The sequence below is a fragment of the Hippoglossus stenolepis genome, chromosome 3 (genome assembly GCF_022539355.2).
Source record: "Hippoglossus stenolepis isolate QCI-W04-F060 chromosome 3, HSTE1.2, whole genome shotgun sequence".
NCBI lineage: Eukaryota > Metazoa > Chordata > Actinopteri > Pleuronectiformes > Pleuronectidae > Hippoglossus > Hippoglossus stenolepis.
In genome coordinates this window covers 14,708,244-14,735,931 of record NC_061485.1, presented here as the reverse complement: position 1 = coordinate 14,735,931, position 27,688 = coordinate 14,708,244, and the positions used below count along the sequence as shown (strand labels likewise).

Genomic DNA, 27,688 nt, shown 5'->3' with positions numbered 1-27,688 from the left:
TTAACGCATTAACATAAGCCGCGCTGGCCCAGATGAGGTGAAGCCGACCTGAAATTTGATGTATAATGATGCAACATCTTTTATAGATTAAACATATGATTGAATGTAAAATGTTAATCACCTAAGGAACGGTAACAACAGTGAGTACCACAAAACAAAAAACACTTTCCATGATACTGATGATTCAGCAAAATTAGCGACAAAAACAAAACGAGAGTGGCATGGAACGCTTCTCTCCGCCAAGGCCCAACAGTCCCCTTAGATTCAATCAAGCTGCTCCTAATTGTAACCCGTATCAAATCCCTCCACCAAGTTTCGCATTAATCCGTTCAGTGGTTTTTGTGTAATGCCGGTAACAAACAAATACCGATGGAAACATAACCTCCCTGGTGGAGCTAATAACAACAAAACACAAACCCAACAAGCCTTGGACATGTTCATAAACGCAGCGACCTGTACAACAAATAACTACTCATGATTCACAAAAAATTCAATTAAAATGTCCACACATATTAAACTAGACACGTACACACCCAGGCTAGCGCCCTATCTCGCCATCTTAAAGAAAGTTAAATAAAATCCTGGATCTGCCTGTTTACTCGGATCAGTTCCAAAATTGAATGGGTTCTTCCTTGGGTCATGCTCCACCCCTCCACAGTGGATTTCAGTTCAGTGGTTCTAAAGTGATCCTGCTAAGTAACAAACAAATGCAAATGAAAACAAAATCTCCCTGGTGAAGGTAAAAAAGTAGCAGCTTCATGACTTATAATTATAACTAAACCAGCAACAAAAGAAAAAAGTCTCACTCAATCTCGAAATGTCAGATTGGTTCGAGCTTTAAAACAACAGAATTTACAAAAAATAAATGTGTCCTGTAGAATTGCACGTCTACAATGTCCTCGTCACAGCCTCCCTGTTGTCAAACCTGCACCGTGCGAGGCTCGAGTGGGGCTCAGGACAGGGTCAGCTGAGGAGGACGAGGGCTGACATAATGAAGCACATGAGCACTGTTAAAGTAGGTCTGCTATTCCCTCACCTCTTGAGTCGGCACAGCTGAGCGTGCCTGTATGTGTGTGTGTGTGTGTGTGTGTGTGTGTGTGTGTGTGTGTGTGTGTGTGTGTGTGTGTGTGTGTGTGTGTGTGTGTGTGTGTGTGTGTGTGTGTGTGCTGTTGTTCATTTGTGTACGTCCATGCATATGAAACAAACGAGCCGTGAACTGTGGTGTGTACTACCTAACTTGACAAAATGAAGAATGGTGGCTCCTTAAATTCATCACAACACACAATGGGAGAGAAAACTGGAGTGTTTAAGTCCACACATACACACAAACACACACGCACATATGCACACACGCGCACACAGGAAATCCACAAATGCCCAACCACCTCCACCTCCATCTCTCTCCCTCTCTCTCTTTCTTTCTTGGTCTCTCCTCCAATGTCAGTTTTATTATAGGCTTTAGGAGATAAAATGCAATGATCCACAGAATGATGAATGGTGTGTCTGAGGCTGAGATACAACAGCACACACTCCAGAGGACAATCTCCCAACCCTTCTGTGTGTGTGCGTGTGTGTGTGTGTGTGTGTGTGTGTGTGTGTGTGTGTGTGTGTGTGTGTGTGTGTGTGTGTGTGTGTGTGTGTGTGTGTGTGTGTGTGTGTGTGTGTGTGTGTGTGTGTGTGTGTGTGAGTATGCTCATCGTCTCCATACAGGAAAGTAGTGCAATAAATGCCTCTCCCCTGCTTCTGCTCCTCAGAGGAAGGAGTCTCTTCTCATCTTAAGGAATGTTTGAAGTGTAATGTTGAAATGTAGTGACAATAAGCAGCTGCTTATCCTCACACGTCACTTCTAATTCACACCAACTAACCCTCTGGTCCCAGTGTTGTCGTCTGACTTTGTAAGTTTAAAACTATACTTTCTCAAACATCCAACCAATGCTTTTAAAATAGATTCAACTTTATTATTACGATAATAACAAAGCAGCTTTCAGTCACACACTGAAGTCTGCATGGATAATCTCCTGAAATATTCCGTAAAGGCTGTATGTGAGAACGCAAATGTCCAAGTCAGTTTGCACCAGATATTTTCCAGAATACAGAATTTTCCAGAATTTACACGTCATGATCTCCCCAGGCACCACCCCATGCTCAACAGGACAATTGTTGTCCTGCTGTGGTGAAGTCGTCTGACCTGCATAATCTGCTGCATTCGTTATATGTGAAAGGCAAACTCCAGAAAATATTCAGTCCGAACTTTCCGTTCATGTCTGAAAACCGCTTTTGTTAGGGTTAGTTGTTAGGGTCGGCAGGATCACACAAAAACTATTATACGTTTATCCACGAAATCAGATGGAGGGATGGGACATGCGTCAAGAAATAACCCATCAAATTATTGTGCGGATTCAGATCAGGGGGAGGATCCTGGAATCTTTCATGACTAAGAGTGTGACATTTGCAACATTTTCACAAAACTCCGAGGTAATAATTCATGGATCTTGATAAAAGAAATTCAGGCATATTCAGGGGGCTGATATTTGTGAGAAATCTGGTGCAACTTGAATGAATTTAAAGGGACTGCTGGGCCTTGGCAGAGGTATGCGCTGTAATTTCCATTACTTTGACTCCAACTGAGAGCACACTGAGATCTGATCACATGCAGATACTTACTTTATGAGCCTGTGAGAGCTGAAATGAAAGAGAAGACACATCAAAATTGAATCGTCCTTTGAATTAAAGTCAGCACTTTCTGCATTGACTTTGTGGACACAGATGTACAGCGGGGGGAAGATCCATGCAGATTAACGGAGCTCGTGATGAGGAATCATTGCAGCGGCACAAAGAGTAATGATGAGGGAGCAGACGCACACATGTGCACTCTCACTGTGCAGTGCAGGGGTGGACTAAATAACAGGGACACCTTACAACTTACTATAATGCAGAATATTAACACCAAAAAATACAGCCTGGGAAATTACCTGATAGTGGAACCTCTCTGTTACAAGTTCAATGCGTTTGTTAATGTACTGGATGACATTTCACTGAGGTTCCTGTTAGAAAGCATGCTAATGCACTGTACACTAAATAAGGATTTATATCTTGGACACTCACACAAAAAGTCATGACACTGGTTATATGACAAACTTACAGCACTGTCCACATACGCTTCAGTCCACACTGTGTCGTGCTCGTGATCGATAACCTTTGGTCGACTCATGACGTGAAGGTACCTCATCACGTTCTCCTGAACGTCTGCTAAGGTGGAGATCTGACTGAAATATCCTGCAATAAAACACACACACACACATGCTACTGATAAATACAGAAATCCCTCTGACTGTTTGTCTTTCTGTCTGTTTATCTGTCTGTCTTTCTGTCTATCTGTTTGTCCTCTGATGTTACTCGATAACTGCCCATCTGAACAAAGTTGAATTTAGCGGGTCTGTTGTTGAGGACCCACCAAGGTGTTGTGTGGGTTGTACATTTTTGATCAGCGGTTGTTGAGACCCTAACCTTTGACCCTCCAACTGTGCTTTACTGTTACCTTGATAACCACATTTTAGACACAACCCTTAAATGACGGGATAACGTTGACATCACAACATTGCTTAACTCATAATCCTCATAATGCAATTTTTTGTAACAATGCAGCGCAGCAACAGACACGTTTAAAATGGGCAAAAACATAGTTATGAGTCCTATAGATAAATCTAGAAAACTGTGTGTGTGTGTGTGTGCATGTCTGTCATTTGATTTTCTCAACAACCTATTCCTTCAAAATGTGTTTGTAAGTGCGAGGCATTAATACAAAAAAGTAACCTTATGGGTGAAAAGACGTATTTACTTTTTAAACTTATTTACAAAAGAAAAATTCTCTGAAGTCACTGTGACAGAGTAAAACAGATTTGTTGCCTTTTTCTTACTGAACTAAACTGTGTTTTTTCCCCAGATTCAATCAGAGGTGGAGAAGAGGTGGAGAAGCACTGCGGATAATTTGTGGGAACCACTGTGGAGCAGGTCTCCAGTGGTTGAGCTCAGAGCGACACAAGAGTCATTTGACTCGGTGTCAGCTCCTGCTGTTGCTGACAATGCTTCATATTGGACATGTAAGGTTGTTTCGCAGTAGGGGTCTGAGTGGGGAGGGAGGTTTGGGGCTTGTCTCCCCACGATCCCCCATGTGATCTGTTTTCCTGCCTGTGACTTTCCTTTCCAGAGGGCACTCATCCAGAGCGCTGACATGTCGGAGCCATCAGCAGCGAGCAGCCGAGGGGGAGACAATCTGACAGGAAGAGGGATTAGAGCAGATTGACCCCTGACCCCTCAAGTGCCACTTCATTGCCTCTTGGCAGAAAGAGCCTGAGCCACCACACACATACACACACACACGCATGCACACACACGCACGCACACAAACACGCTACACAACCCAACCACATGGATCCCAACACATCCCTAACCTGTCACATTAGTGCACAGAAACACCACATCGGGCCTCATTCCACTCGCTGATGCTGTAAATGAGTTTATCAAATCGCCTCAAACCTTTGTTGGCACAAGCCATCCATTTCAGGTTATCAGCGAACGCCGACTCTCGTCCGATCAGGTAGGGGAAGATCCGCACCTGTGCAGGGGACACGCAGATGTCGACAGATTCAAAGATGGAAGGATTCACAAAAGATGCAAAGCGATGTGTCTCCTCAGTCTCCCACCTTATCCTCCCGTCCTGATTCTATCTGCGTCAGGAGCAAAGAGCGGCTGCATGTTTTTACATCCTCATGAGGGGACAGAGTTTAGCTGCTTTTCCACCTCTTCTGTTTCGTTTACAGTGACTTGTGGATCCCCCCGGTTTTCAGTTCATGCAGATAAATTCAATTATTTCTCTTCGGTTGGGGGTTGGGCACGAGGGCACGTTCCACTGTCCTTTTAGAGAACGCTGCGTGACACTTGGCCAAACCAGTACGGCTCATTGGCTCCAGATGCTTTGCTAAGCATAATGCGTATAGAAAACACTGAATGGCTGCCATATAGCGGCCCTCAGGGTGTATGAGGGGGGGATGGGACACCCTGCCAAATACTGCCCCGTACGCTGCCAACACACATATGCTCGGTAGGGCTGAATAAAAGCCCCTGAGCTGTTGTTTTTACTGCTGTGTGAATAGCACAGCAGTCCATTTGATTTCAATTGCTTTTAGGTCTGACAAAGGATGCCTAACAAAAGAGTTGGGACCAGGAAGAAGTGTTGAGCCGAGCGCTGCAGGGGGGGGCACGAGGACAGGAGCCTCTGAGGCTGAGCTGCTCGTTCCCGCTCTGCCCTTGAAAGCACTTAATTTCACATGTTTTATTCCTCATGGGGCAAATATTGCTCTGTAATGTGTCAACACATAGAAAAACATCACACCGACATGGGGTTTTACATTACAGAGTTAGTAATGAAGGACGAAACCAATTCCTCCAAACGTCACAGGCAGAGCTCCAGCCGGCATATCGAGTATTAAAATGTACATCTATCGCTGAAGCAAGAAAAAGTGCAGCGCAAGCGGGAAATTCTGAGAAGGACACGGGTAGCGTTGAACGTTAGGTACCCTGTGGGACAGGAAGAGAGAGAGAGAGACAGGGAAGGAAAGGAAAGAGAGAAAGAGAGAGAGAAACTCACCTTTCTTTCTGGCCAGTTGTGCCTCTCAAAAACGTTGTCGTACATTTGAGTCGCCCCGTCGGTCACCAGCATTATGGCCTGGCTGCACAAGCTGCCACGACCAGTCTGATTGAACTGCAGAGAGAAACACAGCACGTGTGGATTCATACAAAAAACAATTCTACGTGTGTTTTAGTTTTAAACTTTTAACAGCGATGTCTGATATGGCGACTGTGAGGCCATCGGTTAATAAAATACCGATAATGTCTCTGTAAATAAACTTGAGGAATGAGCTGCACTTTATTGTGAGGGAAGAAGATGCATGATGGTAATTAAGTGGTTTATTGACCTGTAACAGGGAATGTGGTGAGAGAGAGAGAGAGAGAGAGAGAGGAGTTTGTCGAGACACACTCACAGACTGAAACCTGCTGAGTGCTGCAGCGTACAGGCCAAGTAACACACACACACACACACACACACACACACACACACACATACAAATGCAGTGCATACACAGAAATGAAATGATGCCACTAGTCAGTCATGTATTGCAGTGGGGATAGAGCGATTCGTTCACTGGAGGTTGGCAGTACAATCACAGAAGGTTGGCAGTACAATCCCCCCACTCCAAGTACCCTAAATTCCCTCTGACGGCTGTGTGTATGAGTGATGTATGCCGGACAAAGTGCTGCACATAGATGCACTGTGGTAGATGGCATAACTTTACTGTAAAGCACTTTGAGTCATCATGACTGAAGAAGTGCTAAAAATAAAAATACAGACCATTTGCGATTTAATGTGAACTCACAACGATTCTGTAACAGTCTGTCACAAAGTCCAGGTGCATTAGTTAAAAATGTAATTCTTGATTTAGTCTGTGATAACGTTCTGGCCAGCCAGGGAAATAAATGCTCCGGGGGGGGTCATGTGAAGTGACAGGTTTGAGATCAACAACAGCGGCGATGTAACTTTAAAAAGGTTTTTTTGTACCAGACATAATCATATAAAAATATGTTTTCCTTTATAGTTTATATTGTTATTAGATTGTGTTTAATCTCAAACTCAAGGAGCCAATTTCTGATAATAAACTTCATCCGTTGGGACAGGTTGTGTGGAGCAGGAGAGGAAATCAACAGGAATGGGATGAAACACTTAATCCAGATTATTAGAGACAAAATATTGTGCTGCACAATTAGATATGATATAACATGGTCATTTAAAACATTTGAATGTTATATATAATGAATTGTTATGCTTATAAAATCATGTTTTACAGGTAGAACTAAAAGCATTGATAGATCTGTTCTATCCAGGTGACCCAGTGAATCATGACAGTGAACCAGCACGAGCAAACCCAGGGAAACTAAAGTGAAGCAGCTAAATGTGATTCAGACAGAAAAGGTCAAAGCAGCCGTCTGTGGGTTTTTTCTCATCAAGCTCAGGAGACAGTTCACTGACAGTAGAGGTTCATGTATTTCACCTGGACCTTGCATATAAGAGGTTTCACATGTGCTCGCCCTCTTCTCTCTCTGCCGTTAGTCGCCAACTTCTTTTTTCTTCATCGTTTTTCCCCCTTTTGCACCATTCAACACATCCTCACCCCTTAGCCCTAAACAATCTGCAATTGCTTTAACCATGGTGTTTGTTTTAGCCACATTTAGTTTAATAAATTGTGCTGTTTCAAATTATTTCCTACATGGACCTATTACGTTTCCCCACACGAGCCAGAGAAAGAGAAGTGGGCAGTGTCTGAAGTCATTACTGAAAGAGTCTTCAGTCTTTGTTTAAGTGTGTGTTATACCATTTGTTTCAGTATCGTCCAGAGTGTGGAAATATAAATGTCACAGATAAAAGACTTATAACGAGCAACAGGGACATTTGAGGACTCGATGTTGATAAAATCTTGAAAATCCTCAGCTCATTTTGCTGTGGAGCCAATGTTCTTGCTCTGAAATCATTTAAGAATCTGTATTTCATATTCTGTGATAAAATGTGGTGAAATATTTTTATCGTAGTCTTGCTGTTTTCTGATTCTTTGATATCAGCCCCCAGTGAAAACATGTTGTATCGCAGCTCGGCTCTCGTTCAGTTGACTCAATGTAAAAAAATGCTGCAGTGCTCTGCAAGAGCATTTTTCTTTTTTTGATCCGCTCCACGATATAAGGCTGCGTTTTGACTTGACTCACTGGGCAGCGGCACAACAGTGAATTTCGGAAAGCGTGCTGCTGGCTACCTGATTACCATATTCATTGCAGGGCTTTAATTAATCTGACAAATGCAGAGGTAAGAGCTGCACACCCTCTGCTGCAGCGGCGCAGCCAAAGCTCGCCTGAAAGCAGGGAGATAAAAAGAGTGCGGCGTGGCTCCTGGCCTTATCTGCTTTGTGTTCCAATCAGCCACGTTATTAATCATTGACATTAATTAGAGCCATTAATCACGCTTCAGAATAGATGTGTCTGTGTTTGGAGGGCGGGATGGGGATAGCACTGGAGCGTTTCAACAGGCTACACACCTCCCAGACGCTCAGATATATTTGACTGGAGTGCTGCTGCGTTCTATGATTAGTTGAGAACAGGCAGAACATGATTCAACACTGTCACTGGAAACAAATGTGGCTTGTAAAATGAATGTTTTCCTACTGTTCTGGTCAAGTGAAGCCTTAGAAATACATTTTGTTTTTATATCCGAGCACATGCACACATTCATTACTTTCTTCTAAAGTAATCAATAAAAAAAGTATTCATTTTGTGAAAGCTCATGAATACTCAACACCATTGTCACATAATCAGTAAACAGAAAACAAGAATTTAGATGATCTGCTTCATGATAAATAATTTCAGTGGAGGATAGACTTGGCGGATTTCTGTTCGAGCAGCGTCCTCATTAAACTGACAGTCACAGTTTACTGTAGTGGAACTTACATCACTCAGGATTGTGAACGCTTCGGTCAGAGCTTCGCCCAGCAGCCCAATCCCTTTGGCAAACAGCTTGTCCAGATGTTCACGGAAATGCTGACAGATAACAATGAAAGTAGGAGACCAAAAAAAAAACACAACGGTTTAAAACATTAATCACACAAATTCAGCCTGATAAAAAAAAATCCACATGCATTAATCACAAGTCAGTTTGAATAGAGACTCACGTCTTTATTGGTTCGGTCGGCCCGCACCAGCGTTCCATTCAAACAAGGCTCCACATAGTGAATCTCCTGATTATACTGAGGAAATATAAACAGTATTTAGATAAAAGAGAATTAAACAATTCCTCTTTGTTTTTTCATGCGAGCCTCAGCACGAGTGTCTCCAAAATATCCAAATAGAAGAGTCTAAAAACATTTACTGACCAGAAATAGACTCGAATTAAAGAAAAATGTGACTGAGATGAAGATATAACTAAAGTTTAGGTAAACTTACTGCAATTATGTTGAAGAAGTCGTCATCTCCCAGAGTGTCTAATATGGAGGAGACGGTCTGTCTGGCAATGGTCAGCCTCAGACCTTTCATACTTCCACTAACATCCACTAAGATAACCACATCCTTTGGAGACGTTGCTGCCTGGATATACCTGTGATACATAAGAGTAAATTATACACTATCAAACCCCAACTGTTACAGTAGTGATAATAATTATAATTTGTGCAACAATCTTTTCTCTGGTTACTGGAGGCTCACCACTTTCGATTTCTGCAGTCGAAGCCGATGACGCCGTGTTCATCTGGATGCCACTTCACTCCTGCAGAGTGGATTCAGGAAAGAGAGGGACGGAGGCAGAATATAAGAGTTTCGCAGTATAAACTCGGACACACAGGATATTTGATCATCAAGATTACAGCAGCCGCATCAAAGTGTATTTATTTTTTTCAATTTTCTTCTTATCATGATCAATGTATTTTAATTTAACATACAAACAATGCACAAATACAGCAAAGAATAACACAGACTGTGACATACAAACACATCAAACACTATTATAAAAAACCCTACATGCAAGAAAAATGCTCCACAGTTTTTACCTAAATATTTACTACATAGCACCTGTTATCCAGCATTAAGAGGCCTATAGTCAACTGTTCTACATATAAAATAAAACGCTGCCACATAAACACCAAACTTCCACATGGATCCATCCACTGTGAATCTTATCTTTTCAATCTTAATTAAAAAACATGATAGGCTGCAGGCCAGATTGTCCCACGTAAACGGTAAAAGCATTTTTAACCCGAGGGGGTCAAAGTGATATTGAGAAACTGGAGGCAGACATCACAAGCAAATTCCATTTTGGATTTTTTAGAATAAACTCTATATTGTATAAAAAATTGTGCAACACAAATTGTATATGCTAACAGGATGAGTTTGTTGAGATTCTACTGTATAGACTCATTATTGCCAGAATTTCTCCTGTAACATATAAATTGCCTGTGTAATGAAAGCCTGGTACAGTTTATTCCTCTGAGTCATTGACCTCCACTGTTGTCCAGAGACCATTAAAAAGACATCAGCGGCCGCAGGAGCAACGTGTTCCTTCATTATGATGAACACACACACTGTAGTTTATCTTGAGTACAACCACACATCCACCATCCAGCAGCAGTAAATACAAACCAGCACATGTGGCTAAGAATACTCCCTGACAAAGGAAACTACATTATTTACCCGTGACAGAAAAGGTTGCTGAAGTCTATATGCACAGATGTGTTAAGGGATTTTTTTCATCCTTTTTTAAAAAAGTGAAAGTAGCCTATATATTATTTTTTTTACATGTTGAGGTTATTTTTGGCCTTTCATCTAATTCGTTGACAAAAAAGTCAAAATATAAAATAACATTTGACTTTTTTGTGTTAAATGCAGGTTTAATTATTATTAAAACTGAAAACACATCTATTATCTTCGATAGAATCTGTCCAAAACAAGACTTGGGTGGGATTTTAGCGTTTCAATGATGAGAACATTAGTAAGAGAGTGTCTCTCTCTCTCATCTCTCCATTATGTATTTCTTCTTATACATTAAACATATATACACAATCTATATCATTAGTTTCATTTTATCTCGGTGGCTTCACTCCAGAGAGCGTGATGGTCTGATATCTCTGGATGGATCCAGCAGCAGCAGCAGCAGCAGCAGCAGCAGCAGCAGCCACACACTGTTCCTCACTGTGGCTGAAGGTCCACGCTGGCAAATGCTGATTAATTACAGTCTGTATATATGCATCCTCTCTGATGGTCTGTAAAATTACAACATTAGCCAAATCACCCTTTTACTTCTCCTGAATCATTTGTTCTGGGTTTTTTTTTCTCTCCCGCGCTGACAGCTGATAGCTCCCATGGGACGGCCCTTTCTTTTCACACACACACACACACACACACACACACACACACACACACACACACACACACACACACACACACACACACACACACACACACACACACACACACACACACACACACACACACACACACACACACACACACACACACAGAAATAGGAAATGGCAGCACTCACCAGGGTACTGCCTGAAGAAACCCTTGGCGCTCCCAAAGTACTGCCAGATGAGCGTGGGGTCTCTCTCAAAATTATCAACAAACACTCTATTCAAGGCCTCGGACCAGTAAACTCCGTTCACTATGTCAGGATCTGAGGAGGAGGAGGAGGGAAAAGAGACAGGCCAATGAAATGGTGATAATGGTGATAATGGTGTTCATCCTGGACCATCCTGCACAGTGCACAGTTGACCTTTGTACCGTATTGACCCCCCACCCACAAAGAAAAAGGAGATTTAGTGCCTGACTCCATCATCCCCTCCCCTCCTGCTGCTGGATGAGCCTCCCTTTGTGCTGCGAACACGGACTTATGGAGAGTCCATTACAGGCAAACAAAAGCAGCCCAGGCGACACACAGGGAGAGGTGACACACTCTGTTATACAACAAGAAAAGACCCAGCAGCTTCCCAATGAGCAACATCTTTCCCCGGCCCCGCCTCCCTCGGCTCTCTTTCTGAAGTCGTTGAATTGTGTGCTTTCTCTTTCAGCCTGGACAGCTATCGATCCACCCCGAACTCCACTTCTCCCAGACGGTAACACTGATACAGCCTCAGCCACCATCCCTCTCCCTTTCACCTCTCACTTTCCTCCCCCCCCCTGTTCATCAGCCCACTGTGGTTAAATAACCCCACACATAATCCTGTCCTCTGGCTGCATGGTCCCTCACCTTTGTTGTACATGTTGGTGGGCACCTGCACCACGCTGAGGCTCAGGTTGACCGACAGGTTATTGAAATGGTCGTTGGGCTCCAGGAGGAACTCTGCGCCGAGCTCCACGTTGTTACCTTCCTCGTCCACCTCGTTGATCAGCACAGCGTTGAAGTATTCATACTGAGGAGAGGAGTGAATGTGAAGGATGTTAGAGGCACTGCAGTTGCAGCAAGTGTAGTCGTGCATGAAACTCAAAACTATTAATTACAAGTACAGTTTTCATATTCACAAGGACAGTCTTGTACCTTAATTATCTTTATGAATCTGCCTTACAAATACTCACATGTCCATGTACACTGGAGGTTTTTTGTTGCTTTATTGATTCCTCCTGTAATTACTGTTCATTACGAGATCCCTTGCTTTTTATGATTTTATTGCACAGTAAGTGACGGGAGACAAAATCCACAGTCCTCACTCCAGTGGCAGATCTAAGATTTTTCTAAGTCAGGGGCCATAAAGGGGCCACAATTTATGCTGCAGGATCAATAATATGTCCAACATCTATGTTCAATTCCTTTTTCAGTGATGTGCAAATTTAAGTCCTTCCTAGGTTTACTGTTAGCTCTATAACTTTGAGCAAAGCCACACATCATTAAATATATTTGGAAAATTGTTTCTTGTTCAAGCACATTATGTACTTCAAAAAAACTTAGAAAATAAAAAAATCTTAACAAATTGTCATACTTATTGTTAGATAGTGATTAGTGTATTAAAATAAGGACTACTAGCAGGACAGGGACACTTCAGAGGCCAGTCGGATTTCAGCTGGGGCCAGTGCCCTCTTAGTCCCACCCCTGGTTTCGCCCCTATACCTCACTTGAAAAAAACTTATAAAATTCCTTTTTTTTTCGGGTTTGAGGCTCAGTGTTAATAACAATGCGAGGGAACCATTATAATGATGCGTGTAGTCTACATATGCCCTCACAATAACAAGCCATGAGATAAGAAATGATAAAATAAGACAGCTGACTTGTAAAGAAGGATTAGAAGAAAATAAAGCAAATGCCACAATAAAATCAGAACATTTCCCTAAATTTTCTATCAGCTACAAATCATTTTTTTTCACAATATATAATTACAATAATATACCATCAAAAAGTAATATACAATTATATAGTTTTTACATTGCATACGCTTGTCCGAAGCAAGTTAGAAGCATTTGGGTTCCAGCCTCTTGCTCAAGGACATTTCAACATGTGAGCATGAGCGGTAGATGAGGAATTAAAGGCTGACTCGCTCGACAACCTGAGCTACACCAACTCTTAATTAACAGCCATTAAGTACATGACAGTTTGGAAATTTTATGTCAAAGTTTAGTCAGCACCATTTTTTTCTAATGCCTCCATTTGTGAGAATGTACGTGAAGTATTGCAGTTGTCTCTGGTGTCTAAGAATGTGCACGGAGAGCTTCCCGGCTGCCAGAGAAAAGTCTGGCCTTTCTTAAGTGAAACCCAACAGTGTGTCTGTCCTGTCCTTCACTCCCTATACCGCCGCACGAGAAATACTTCATCCCGTCTGAGCAGCCTCTCTGTGGCCTCTGGTCCTCATTGTCTGCGCGGAGAGAGGGAACGAGAGGGGAGCGACGGAGGTAGAGAGGGGAGAGAGGGGAGAGATGGGTGATGGACTCTGCAGCATCACACTCGGGGGAGGCCGCGCAGGCATCACCATCAAGCAGCCCCTGACAGCTCATACCACGCCTGAGCAGCTCTCTGACGAGCTGCGGTGGGGCGAAGGGGAGGAGAGAGCCGCAGAGGGCGGGAGAGAAACGTGCACCCTCAGCAGAAGTGATAGTGCTGTGGAGAGGCACGTTAACCACCGGGGTTATTACTGTGGAGCAGGCCATGGGACACTGCAGCTCTCCGAGACGCCCCACTGACTCTTACACCACTGCAGTTATCTGGAGGCCCTGCAGCAGAGACCAGCCCCTCACTGCAGACTGCTGGGCCTTTACTGTAGAACCAGGCTCCAGTGTGTGGAGGTGGTGGTTCTCAACCAGTACAACTCTGAACCCTTTAGGTTTAACAGGCCCTGCACTTAAATTACAACTAATATCATCCTTTCCTGATGTTATAATCACATTCTTCAAGAGGAAGATTTTTTTTAAAGATGTCGTTTGATTAAGTACATGTTTAACAAGGGAATTTAATAAAATACACTTCACTTAAAAACATCTGCATTATTATTTTGAACACTTTTAATCAGTAGCATAAGAATGTAGGCAGTGCAATACATTCCATTATGTTAAGAAACTCCCATGGTAGCAGTGGGCCATTCCAAAATAACATGTCTTTTCTAAAATTGTTAACACACTTTCTTTCCAATTAAATTCTGTTTAATTTTCTATTATACTAAATACAAAGTAAACAATGATTCCTAAATTACACAACAAAAGGCTAATAATATCTTTTTACTGATGCTGCAAACTGTTTCCACAAAGTCAGAAATGTAATCTACAGAATCTACATTAAAAACTACAGAATCCGACTCCACAAAAAATTCAAACGTGTTTATTCCATTGGTCTGCACCTCTTGCTTATTTGAAAAGCTAAAACAATAACCTCATGAGCCACTACATATCTTCCTTACTTTGAAAGTAAAATAGAGGCGTTTTCTAGGCCCACATAAATGTTAAAAACCTGCACTTATAATAAATAAATATTACTAGAGATACATTTCTGAAAAGCCAAGTTTCTGCTGCTCCATCAGACGTGATCTGCACAGCCTTGAACCGCAGACACCCCGGGTCAATGCAAAACACCCGACTGTGCTGACACCAAGCAGCCGAGATAAGGGCGGCGGGCTTATCTCCTCGTGGTCAATGAAATGGTGCATGAAGAATGTGCGGTGTCAGAGGAGGCGAGCTCGGCTAAATGATGCCACAAGGAGTAATATTATAGCATCACATCATTACAGCAGGTGGATATTGAATTTTTTCTTATTATTTTTTATACCCTTGAAAATGAAATTTCAGTGATAGGCCTGTGTTGTATAGCTACCAATAACTGACAATAAAAAAGAAGAATACAAGAATTGTAATCATTTTTTCCTGTGCTTTATAAAAAATACATTGATAGTTGGAACATTATTTCTCTATAGCAAAAAAGAGAATAAAATATAACTTAACTGTGTTAATTTGATAGAAATGATTTTAAAGTAATTTTTAGAAAACCATGTCTTCAAAAAATATGAAGCATGTAATTATTGCCAGTGTATTTTACAAAGTGAGTCCACGATAACGTTATTTGATCTGCAAATTGTATATAAAGTGACTTTATATTAAGAAGATGGAAACCTTGTTTTATTAATAGCACTTTAAATATGATTTAACAAAATGATGCAAAGAGAATAAATAAAATTAAATAAACCTTTGAATTGAACTGTAATTGTGTGTTTGTAGATCTGTTTCAGAAGTGCAAAGAAGAAAAGTGTTGCTTAAAAAAACATTTCCTTAGAAACTCTCATTTTCTTTAACCTGTGTTGTTACAGACGTGTGAGCGGGCGGAGAACAAGGTGACTGAAATGTGTTGGGATGATGTAAATGCTTATATTAACTGTAAGTGCTGCCGTTGTTTCAGTGGTGTTTTGTTGCTCCAGTGCGTTTCCAATCTGGAGCCATGAGAGTGAAACAATGCGCCGCGTAAAAGTGTTCCATTCATCTTAGTCCACACAGAGAGAGAGAGAGAGAGAGAGAGAGAGAGGGGGGTAGAGGGAGCAGTAACAGACGACAGGAATGCTGCATTACCTCTGCAGAGACTCAGGCAGCTCTGTGCGCAATGAGAGTGGCTAAATTATTTTTACTGAGCAGATTCTGAGGACATGAGCGGATCCTGCGAGGTGTGATTAAAATTAAGACGTGTCCCATGATTCTCTGAGCATTAGCCCATGTTACTGCAAAGACTTGAGCCACTGAAGCATTATATATCTGCAGAGGAATTCTACACATGTCCTCCTGCAGCTCAGCCTCTGGTTTTGCGCACAGACGCAGCGACGTTGCCGGACAGGCCCGTAATGTTCTTTACAGTTCTTCCGTTACTGTACGTGGAACTCTAAGATTTGCTTTTTGAGATTTGTTCCACTGAGTTATGACAGCAGGGCGCCGCAGCCTTCAGTGTGTGAGGCTCATCTTATCAGAGGAACATTATGAATCACAGCGCTGACAGGACATCAGTGTGAAGGACGCAATTAAAGACTTTTAAGGCCTATTACCCTTCTCTCACCTTGCAGCCGCTCCTCCCCTGGCCGACAAAAAAAATGATCCAACCCGGTCTGACGCAATGACACATTTTTTATAATTATGTCTCCACTTTTCTTTTCTATTCTTATTTTTCCCCTCACCTGCAGGTCCGGATTGTCCTCGTGTTGATGGTGCGCTTCCTCTGCCGCCTCCACCAGCCGCTGAGGAGGGAAACGATCGGTTAATAAGACCACTGCTTTTACGCACATGATTAAAATGTATATAAACAATATATATAAATGTAGAAACCACCATTTCCCAATGTCCTGTATAAACCTTATATAAATGCTACTACGGGCGTTTCAAAGTCTGCCACAAACTTTCCAGAAGGCCTCTATAGAGCATCTACTCCCGAGGAGTTTCTTTTACCCTCTGCTGCTCTTTGAATTTCTCAAACTTCGCTCTGGTGCTTTGTTATTTCCACATCTGAACAAATGTCAGCCCACTGGAGGACCACAGCCAGGGTGTACAATCAAATCTGGGTGAAATCAACATTTCCCCCCCTTGTCATTCCAGGACAGAAACATGTATGTAGAAAATGTGGGCCATCGCTGTGCGGGGTGCAGGTGTGAAATGACTGATGGAGGCAGGACTGGGGGGGGCGGGGGGTTCCCACAGTGCACCAGCAGCAGTTACGGTCTATAGTTCCTCCTGTAATAACTCGTTTCAGGAAAATGTGCTTGACTCTGTTTTTCTCGCACACTCCGGTCACTCTCGCCTCCCGTAGCCGAGCGGATATAATTAACATCAGTCACATCATGTGTCAAAATAACTGCAATACAAACACAACGCTGAGCCGCGGTGGCCACGTTCAATTGACCTTGTGGCGCAGAGATCTCCTGTCGTCAGCAGCTGGGAAAATAAATAAAGCCATGGAGGAAATGGGAAGTTTTCTATTTGCTTCAGACTGCTGCGTAATTTTCACCTTCAACGCTTTATTAAGGTCAAGGTCTCGTTTAGCTTTTTTATATCAAGAGCAATAATGACGTCATCGGTTGTCACGCATGTGCCGGTGAGACGTGAGAGTGTGTTTTTATTTATTTTTTTAATTTGTAGGCCAAGTCAATTGCTTTCACATGGTACAAAGAAACCAGGTTTATTAAATTAAGCGCCCTCCTGCCGGTGTAATTTATGGAATTGGTATGAATTGTCACCCACATGGGATCAGGCTGGGAGAGATAAACGTTATCATTACCCAGCAGTCCCTGCGAGGTGCAGCATTAAAATGGTTACAAGCTCCCGAGGCTGCTGCTGCTGCTGCTGAGGCTCTGACTCTGACTCCAGCTCAGACCTGGACTGAAATAAACTAGATACAAGAGCATGTTCCAGACGAACCTCTGACACCGGCAACCAGGACAAAAATCATCTTTGAATACAGCGATCTTTACATTACATGAGCTCAGAAACTCAGGTAATGCCGTAATTCCCAATGGATTCATTGGACCATTTAAGTAAAATTACAACACCCTCACTTTTAAATATTTCAAAAATAATAAAACTATCGATCATTAAAATCATAAAGTTTAAGGAAAGCTAAATATTACAGAGGTGCCAAATTGCACAATAGTAAAATGTAAAACGACTGATGCAGAATGACGCTGCACTGAGAGCAACTAGATGTTACAACAACTGTACAATAAGAGCTATTAGCACAGTAAGTGAATGAAACAGGCACAGATGCTGCACCTCAGTAATGAAAGGCTTTAGAAGTGTAGATTTGTAATCCCACCCCTGATTAAAATAACCACAGAGAGTCGGTTGTTTTTCCTTCAGCGCACCATTAGATGTAAATGCTGTGTATTTTATAAAACAGTTTCTCGTCTTGATGACCACACAAAGGGCTTTACTGTACAGTTTTGCCATTCAGCCATTCACACACACATGCATATGACACTGTATCTGTCATACATCACTAAAACACTGATGGCACTGCTGTCAGGGCATTTTGGGGTTCTGTATTTTGCCCAAGGAGACTGGGATCAAACCTCCTACCTTCTGGTTAGTGGGTGACCCGCTCTACCTCCTCAACCACAGGAACCCCAAAATAAGAACAAAGACCCTCCCTCAAGAGAAAAATAAAAATAAAAACATTATATAAAACTCTCCTCCATCTCTGATGCTCTCCCCCACACCCGGATCATTTGAATACAGTCCCTTACCCCTGAAACAAAATGAAAGAAAGGAGAACACATACATTCTTTTTCAAGCCAGATGTTAACTCACCCTGGTGGCCTCTGCTTTTTTGCGGAACATCTCCTCCATCTTCAGAGCCAGATTTTTGACCAGCTTCACTCCATCGATTTCTTCCACTCGGACAGACTTCTCCAATTCTTTATATTTCTGGAAAAAAAAACACAGAAAACAACAGTGTGGCATTGACACAGAGGAAAACTGAAAAATCTCATGACACTAAAAACATTATGGAAGTTTATAGGCAATTAGCTCAACTACATAATTAAAAAGAAACATAAAATAAGACATAATTTCATCACTTCAGGGGGTCTTAAAACTTTCACTAAATTTGAGTAAGTCAAGGAAAAAAGAACACATATAGATAACATCTTTGTTATTTGTGTGTTCTGCAGCATTTCAGAGGACCACTGCTCCACAGAGATTGGGAACTGTTAAACGAGGCTTATAAGCCTTCACATGTTGGCTGACAAGCTGCATGCAGCCAGTCTCAGATGAACGACTGATAAAAGCCTCTGCAGCACACAATGATTGATTGTCTTTATCTGGTCTCAGTCATTGGCTGCACACGCCGCGTCTCCCTCCCTGATTGGCTGGAGAGGGCCCTGTTGGGTGGCCGTTGGGGGGGGCGGGGGGCGGGGCCGGCTCTGGAGGCTATGCATGGTAAGAGGGTAATTGAAATGGAGTCAAAGCACAGGAGAAAGATAATAATGTGTCAAGCTCGGCTGATTCTGGGTAATGAAGTACACCTCACATCATGCTGATTCTGCTGGATGCACAGGACCTCCAGTGATACAGAACAAAGCCCGCCACAGCTCCGAGGAATATAACATTACATAATACCACACCTGCCCGGCACACACACACACACACACACACACACACACACACACACACACACACACACACACACACACACACACACACACACACACACACACACACACACACACACACACACACACACACACGCCTGATGAAAACAAAAGCATGTTCCTCTCTCACTGTCCAGTCAGCCACATCACACACACACACATGTCCCACAACCTTATCTAAAAATAAACCCAAACCACAATGGGCTCAAACACATTACACGTTTTGTGCATGGAACGCACAAAAAATACACACACATCAGTACATGAGGCGACAAATTACCTACTGAAAGGAAGAGTGTGGGCTCGCAGTGGAGCAGAACAGTTCATTTCACGCCTGTCCTCCTCGCCTCAGCACCCTCAGTCCCCCAGTCCCCCTCCTCCTCCTCCTCCTCCTCCTCCTCCTCCTGACTCACACTCCTCAAGTCTCAAGTGGAGGTTAAGCCCCATCCATCAAAAGCACTGATCATGATTATTGATCAGAGTAGTGACCAGTGCAGGAGTGAGGTCTGCCTGCCAGCGGCAGCCTGACGAGCCTCAGTGTTTCCCCAGTTTGGCAAAAAGTCTTATTGGAAGCGAGTAATTCATCATAAAAGAATCTAATGATCAGCCTTAATGAGAAGCCCCTAACGACCCGTCACTTCCCTCACAGCTCACTGCTTTGTGCTGACTGGCTCCGCACAGCTTTCTGCAGACATGCATCCATGAACAGGAGCATGAGAAAAGTGCTTACACACACAAAAAGGGAAGAAATCTGCAAAAAGTGATTTTGGACAATGATACAATTCAGATTTTGTAACAAAGAGGAGAAAGTGATACATTGTGCTTCAGCTTCGATCACACATTTGCACTCAAATCTTAATTGTAATGAAATGTCACCTCAGAGCAGGGAGGTCCCAGGTTTGGACCCTGGAGCCGTTTTCTAAACGCTGTTTGAATGCTCTCCCCATGTTTGCGTGGATTTCCTCTGGGCGTTCCGCTTTCCTCCCACCCTCCAAGACATGCAGTGGAGCTTTTAGAATTAATCCTGCTGCTGCCCTTCCCGGAGGCGATGGCCTCAGAGCTGGAGTTGGTCCCAGGACGTGGCGCTGTGATGGCCCATAGCTCCTAAAGCAGAGAGGAGACGAATGAAGGGAGAGAAGGAGAGTTACAGAGTGTCTCATCTGAAATGCATCTATACATCATTGATGAGAGCAGATAATCAGAAACCACTGTGCACTGTCATATGGTGCAATAGATGTAAATATGTTGACAATGAAACTTGAGTGTTGATGCTGTAGTTTGTCCTGTTCTTGAAATGCATCATTGCACTGTGTCTCTAGGCAATTCTGTAAACACCTTGAGCACAGTGCAGTCGAGTTTGACACCACAATGACATCTTCAAACCATAGATCTGAGTCGACAAACCAACAGCTGAAATAGATCATCTGAAACTGGACGTTTTAGGTCATGTATGTATCACAGGATGTATGAAATGACATGACATCTTACAGGAGTATACATTTTTGCAGAGTTCAGTGTATTTAAAGTCAGTGGTGGTCTTTTCACTGCATTCTCTAAAAAACAAAACAATAGTAATCAAAGGCAACGACACATTTTAGTCGATAACCTTATTTAGAAGCCGTTGTGGGAGCCTGCTGTGTTTATGATGCATGTGCACACGTGCAACACCAGGGACCCTGTGGGTTCGTTGTTTTAAAAACTCATTCAGACACCAAATCTCTACTTCAAGTCTAGTGCAGATCCCATTGTTTTAAAATGACACTTAATATGTCACACTGCATTCTGGGGAAACATTGTGTGAACCAAAACTACCACAGAGCTGATGGATATTTCTTTCTTTAAATATGGTGCATTTTCAGTGTTATAATAACTTTTCATGATAGCATCTAGTGTTTTGGCTTGTGCAGTTTGTGGATATGCTTTTGTGCCATGTCTCAGTATTTTCTATTCTTTTCTCTCTTTCTGTAAAGCGCATTTTTCCATAATGTATCCTAACGACATCATTAGACTTTGATCCATTTAAAAAATGCCAAAGGGTATGAATGAAATGTCTCAAACCACATCACACACATGCTGTTTATTTCCCACATTCCTTACTGTACCGAAACACATGAGCGTCACACAGAGCGTGTGCCGTATGCACTGTATCCCTGGACACATCACTGCAGTGCAGTTTGCAGCATTCACACAGCGGAGCTTCACCTCCAGCTGTTTACTTCACACTCTCTGCTCTGGTCCTCGTGTAACAGTTCACCATTTATCCACCTCCGACCACCTTCATAAGCTGCATGCTTGTGAACACAGAGCACACCTCTGCCATCAAGTGGTCACACATGTAAATCTACTGCCCTAGAATATCGCTTGTCCTTTTCCAGTTTTCACTTGTTCGTCATATCACCGCCCCTTTACCCACAATCCAGCCCCACAACACACATTCAATTTGTCTCCTGGTCGCTTTCTTATCCAGAGGTTGAAACTCCTGACTCCAGAGAGTTGACTGGAGAGATGGGATGAGAGATGAGGAACAGAGCCGTGGTTAATGGGCCGTATCAAGTACAAACACATGTGCTCTCTCTCTCTCTCTCTCTCTCTCTCTCTCTCTCTCTCTCTCTCTCTCTCTCTCTCTCTCTCTCTCTCTCTCTCACACACACACACACACACACACACACACACACACACACACACACACACACACACACACACACACACACACACACACACTGAGATGCAGGTCTCCTTCTCAGCCAGTCTCCTCCAGAACAACGCATCAGCATTCAGCTGCGACACCAAAGTGTCTCTGCAGTCATTAGAGAGGGAATACAGCCTTACACCGTACGATGTGTGTAACTACATGACCGTCAGACAAAGAGAAAGATCAGTGGTGCCCACACAAGACTCAGGAAATAAGAAGAGTACCTTCTGCAGTAACTGGGATCCAGAATATTTTGCAGAAATTGATTTAATTTCTCCACCAAACGCTGAGGCCCAGAGCTTTACCCTAAAAAAAGACACAAAATAGACAAAGAAATAACACTTCAGCCAATAGACTCACAGATATCATGGACAAATGTATAAATAAGTTTAATTATAAATGTAAAAACAAATACGTGGAAAAGTAACAGACTGACTTACTTTTAGAAATAGAAATTATTGCTCAGACTTATTGTATTTATTGAATATTCCATGCTCTCAATCAAATCTGCTGTTTGAGCATTTTATGTTTATTCATTCTTCTTTTTTCTGACATGATCCATCAAAATGAAGTTGTCATGGCCCAGTGGTTCTGACCTGTAGGTCCAGACACAGGATGCTTGTAATTTGAATGATCTATATACTGTAAATATTGGAGCATCTTCTCTCTAAGAAGACTCTAAAACTCTAAATGAAACAGTAGTGTACCTAAAATATGAAATAAAGATGACTGCAACAACCCTTCAGGAAACAAATGTTTCAAGAGAGTGACCTGATTTATTTATTCTAAAATTATTCTAAAATTATTTTCAATAATCTAAATTTAAGGATTTGTATTTTTCTTGCGGTTGAGATTTCCTAAAAATGTTATAATTTGATTATAGTTGATATTCTGTTCTCTGTTGGTTTGCAAAATCTTTAGGATTTCTGAAGTAACAATATGCGTTTTAAACTAAATGAAACATTTGAAAAGCTTCCAGTACTGAGTAAAGTAAACGCAGTACTTTAATAGAGCTTTTTTGACAATGTACATAGTATATACGTTCCCACATATAGATTTAAAAGACTCAATATTAAATTAAATGGTTTAAATGGTTTGTATTTATAAAGCGCTTTTCTATTCTTGCTGACCACTCAAAGCGCTTTACCCTATAGTGGTTAATATAGTAGTGACATCAGTGTTTTACAGGACATGATTCAGTATTGAAATTCAATTTATGTCTAAGATTTTTATTTGGGATTTTTCATTGCTAATTGTTGGAGGCAGATCTAGGAAACTAAATCCTGCAGAAGTAAACCAGTGCAGTTCAACAAGGCTGCAGTTTGCTGCAGATACAATCTGATTTATAAAGAAAAACGTGATTTAGACGATTTACACATTCAAAAATGTGTGATCAGTTCACTATATAAAACATTGACAGTATTCAATTGCTGTAAAGGGCTTAAGAGCTGTGATTTCGACAAAGTACATTTACAGTTACTATAAAAGTTTGTAAAACTAATTAACAATCAGCCTGCTCTTCATCAATTCTTTATTATTATCCAGTAGGAAAAAAGATTTAGTTAAATGGCTCCGCTGAGAAATTAATCACACAACAAGTCCAACAGATATACAAATGTTTGTCTTCATTTAGGCAGAACTAACAGCCTAACACAAAAACCACAATAAAATAAGACTGAAATATAAATACTGTTTTGCTGTAGCAGTCTTTTCAACTCTGTTTTGAATTCCTCCTGCATTTTATTAATCCTCCAGGTTAGTTGCTAAAATCCCCTCTGTAATTATTTCTTTCTTCCCTCCACCACAACTGTCTGAGAGCTGAGTAAAAGCATTAATAAGGCCTGTGTGGGGGAACACATCTGTGGTCTGTGGTTAAATTTAACTCCATAAAAGAAACTTCATCCCAAGGAAGACGAGCAAGAAACAAACTAAATTTTCAGAGATCTCTATGTGTCAATTCCAAATCTCACAACTTTCACCTGTAAAAATTCCTCGCAATCTATCAAAATGCAAGGTTGGTATTTTACCTGCCACTAAGGTACCAGCATGTTAGTTATTTACACGTGAGGATAAAGTTGCAGAGCTGCTTCTCACACTCACACTGACAGGGGGATTCCTTGCTGGGACCCCGCCACCTCCACCACATTCAAGCCGACGAAGATCCAGAGAAGAGGGAGGCTGCTGCTGCACATGTGGGAGGAAATGCTCCTCCAGTTCCCCAGCATCTTCATCTCCGCTTAATGAAAAATATATATATTTATGTACAGTAGATTCAACAATAAAGTCCCCGCTCCAGCACCGTGTTGGACCCCGGTGCACCTTCTCTCCTCCGGCAGCACGTACACTACTGTATCTGAGAGAGAGAGAGCGAGAGCGAGAGCGAGAGAGAGAGAGAGAGAGAGAGAGAGAGAGAGAGAGAGAGAGAGAGCGAGAGAGAGAGAGAGCATCGCCCTCCATCCTCTGCGCTCCCTCACTACCTCTGAAAAGAGGATAAACCCTGAGTCGTCTCTCTGCTGCAGGACGCACGGGTCTTTCTTCCATGAAGCGCGTGGAGGAGGTGTGAAGTGGACACAGTGTGGTTTCTGGAGGGATTCGCCCAGAGAGACACGGGCTGATGCATCAGCTGCAGAGAAGGAGAAAATCCTGTAATCCTGTATCTGTAAAACACTGAACTTTTGTTCTCGTCTGCAGCGCACGTCTCGCGTGCGCGTAAAAAGCAGCCTCAAACTGGAATGAACGCAGACGCTGCATCGCGATGTACACGCTTACACACTATCCTCAGTCCCCACGCTGCAAAAGCACATAGATCTACACGCGTGCGTTTCGCTAACAATCACTGAAGTGTGATGATGTCGTGCAGGGATGTTTTGCAGAGCACGAGGGTGAAGTGTGGAGATGTAGCCTGGTGTTCAAAGGGAGAACTCCCACATAAGATGGCGATAATGAGACTGCAGATGTTGGGATGAAGGTTTCAGCAGCACAATGGAAGAAGACAAATCCAGTAACAGTTTATTCTGTCAGTGATTGGCTGAAATCTGGTTAATCACATTAATTCAATTTAATTATTTTATTTAATTGAAGGCGCCAAATCTCAATATACATAATCTGAAGGAATTTTACATTGTGAGAGTTTACAGGACAATCGACAGTTCCCACAATGAGCAAGCACGTGGTGATTGTGGAGAGAAGGAAAAAACATTTTTCCATCCAACAGAACCCGATTCAGTTTGTGTGGTGATGTGCCTCGACAGGTTGGGTAGAGAGGAGAGGAGAGAGAGAGAGAGAGAGAGAGAGAGAGAGAGAGAGAGAGAGAGAGAGAGAGAGAGTAACTCCTCTTTTCGTTATGTCAGACTGGTTGTTAGAATATAAATAATAATACAACTAATAAGAGTGATACTTATAGATGCAATGATGTTATTAATGACAGCAGCACCAGCAGTAATGACGTATATCGATGACGTCACTCACCAGTAACTTTTTCACGGCTTGGACCTCAGAGATGATTCCAGATGTGTCTCTCTACTGAAGACACACTTCACTCCTCAAACTTTTTGGGTTGTGCAGTAAACTACAAGCACCATTCCTCCTCCTCTCTGGGCCATGATTAGGAGGCGATAATGATGTCAGGGCAGCGGGCCGGATGATGCAGGGGCTGCTGCCCGTCCACACCCCTCCCTCACCACCATCACCACCACAAGCACAGGAGGAGCAGTGTTTCCACTTGACGCTTTTATTAGTTTAGTAATTGCATCGTACATCAAAGTTGTGAGGAGCCCGTACTGTCTGGGACGTGCCGATAAGCCGTCTGCATGTTGGATGACGGACAATATCATCCAGTCTCTGTGCCCCTCAGCAGCCTCAATGCTTTAATGAACCATCAGCAGAAAATAGAAGTAGTTGTTTGTGCTTAGACACCAAAGAAAGTCCTCAAGTTCTTATTTGTAATGACTGGGATTCAAGTCCTTTAACAAATGAGTCGATATTTTCTCTATGGCTGCTGCGGCAATCTGTGTGTGGGAGTTTCTTTTCGTTGTCCAGCTGATTGGATTTGACTTCCACCTACACAGTGTTATAGGTCAAATGAACACAGCTACATCACATATGGAGAAACATTTGTTCAATAACTGAGTGTTTGACATGATGTAGCTCTGTCCTGGGGTTTCCAATTTGATTATTCCGACCTGACATGTTTTAAGACATAAAATACCTTGCTTTGAATAGTAGTTATTGTCTGAAATTTACTTTCGACAAAACAAGTGATTTTACCTCATTAACAAAAGATCGCTGACCCAGCTTGAAAAAATTTCAAAATTTTGCTACAAAACAGAGGATGTGATAAAATAGGTCAAAAAGGCACATGACAGAGACAGTTCATTCATTCAGACATATGTACATACATAACTAGATAAATACAGATGAGGGCAAAAAAAACACCAAAAACAGATAAAGTGCTAACATATTAACTGCTCATAAATTTTAAATGTTGTAAATGTGTCAAAAAACACATGATGTTTATGGTAGGTACTGGATTTGTTTTGCAGTCTATTGGTTTAAGCTTACATCCTTTTTCCAGAGACTTCATCGGAGAATCTTCATCTGTCATAAAGATCTGTTAAATTAACAAGCTTCAGCCTGATCCGACCCACTTCCAGGTGGTGGTCAGACAGCTCTGCTTCTCTCTTCACATCCACAGATTTGATGACACAACCACTAAGTCAGTAATTTATCTCAGGCCTCAGCTGTGATTAATGTGTATTTTATATTTCTATGTATTTGCAGTTCTATATTAAATTTGCTTCTTCTGTTTTCAACCTATGTAATTTGTCTTTGAGCATTGTTGAAAACATTATATTCTTCACAACTATTCTTAAGAAGAGGGTTTGTTATACAATGTTATTGTTGTGGACAGGGAGCTTTCAAAGCCTGACCGCTGTTGAACTCTAAACCCAAACAGTGTTAATCTCCATCTTGACTTGATTGGACATGATGTGCTTAGAAGGTGAAACATCGGACACCTGTTGTCATAAATCCAGGGGCTTAACTTCACCTTGTGCCCTCAGCAGACGGGGATAATACACTTCAGACAACCTCCAGCGTCCAACTTATACTCACCCAGGGCTGTGTATCCTCATTCATAAGGTCACATGACGGTAGTGTAATGGTGTAACAGTAATGGTGAAAAGATAACTGCAAAACTAAGTGTAACTAGTTACTTATTTTCGAATACCAGAGGGGTTAAATAAGATCTCAGTGACCCACAGAAAACACAATCCTCTTCAGGACAAATAATAGAAAAAGGAAAACCCTCTACAGTCAAAATATTATACATCATGTGATGTATACTTTTTCAATTATAACACTGCATGGAAAAGATAAAATGACCCTAATAATCCTACAGCTAAGCCTGTAAGCAATTAAAAAATACGTAATAATATGAAAAAGAAAAGCAGGTGTCCAGTCCAGCTGCATATATCATATACTTACTTGTATCTGTTCTTAATGGGATGTGAAATATATAATTTGACTCTAACAATGTACAAAAAAAGATTTAAATAACCTGTGAGCTATTCTGAGAGGAGGATGATCATGCTCACCACCACGGGATTTGCATATTTCCAACCAGCCTGCACAGGGACAGTCGGCATTCCAAATTCAGCCTGTATGTTATATTACATTTGTTCAACTTCAGTGTAGAACTGTGCATCTGTGCTTGATGTTGTCATCTTACCATCTTGATCACATTGTCAGTCCGATTTGTTTTACTAACAGCTTGTTCACAAGTCAACCTCCCTGCCACCAATGTTTTATGTTAATTGTTTGG

At 42.1% G+C, this 27,688-nt stretch overlaps 1 protein-coding gene across 1 annotated transcript in view; it reads right to left on the bottom strand.

Annotated features, from left to right (window-relative positions):
* The window catches only part of cacna2d3 (calcium channel, voltage dependent, alpha2/delta subunit 3), a 33,964-nt gene extending 9,784 nt beyond the window's left edge, over positions 1-24,180 (bottom strand). The window contains exons 1-15 of the mRNA XM_035153397.2: positions 23,968-24,180; positions 22,092-22,173; positions 20,052-20,279; positions 18,334-18,450; positions 16,212-16,271; positions 11,834-11,996; positions 11,129-11,260; positions 9,298-9,358; positions 9,040-9,190; positions 8,769-8,843; positions 8,548-8,637; positions 5,648-5,761; positions 4,537-4,615; positions 3,143-3,276; positions 2,665-2,682 (exon numbers count right to left, since the gene is read on the bottom strand). Of these exons, the coding sequence (XP_035009288.1) occupies positions 2,665-2,682; positions 3,143-3,276; positions 4,537-4,615; positions 5,648-5,761; positions 8,548-8,637; positions 8,769-8,843; positions 9,040-9,190; positions 9,298-9,358; positions 11,129-11,260; positions 11,834-11,996; positions 16,212-16,271; positions 18,334-18,450; positions 20,052-20,279; positions 22,092-22,173; positions 23,968-24,098 (1,635 nt within the window). The 5' untranslated portion in view covers positions 24,099-24,180. The remainder of the gene's footprint in view (positions 1-2,664; positions 2,683-3,142; positions 3,277-4,536; positions 4,616-5,647; positions 5,762-8,547; positions 8,638-8,768; positions 8,844-9,039; positions 9,191-9,297; positions 9,359-11,128; positions 11,261-11,833; positions 11,997-16,211; positions 16,272-18,333; positions 18,451-20,051; positions 20,280-22,091; positions 22,174-23,967) is intronic.
* Between the last annotated feature and the right edge of the window lie 3,508 nt (positions 24,181-27,688).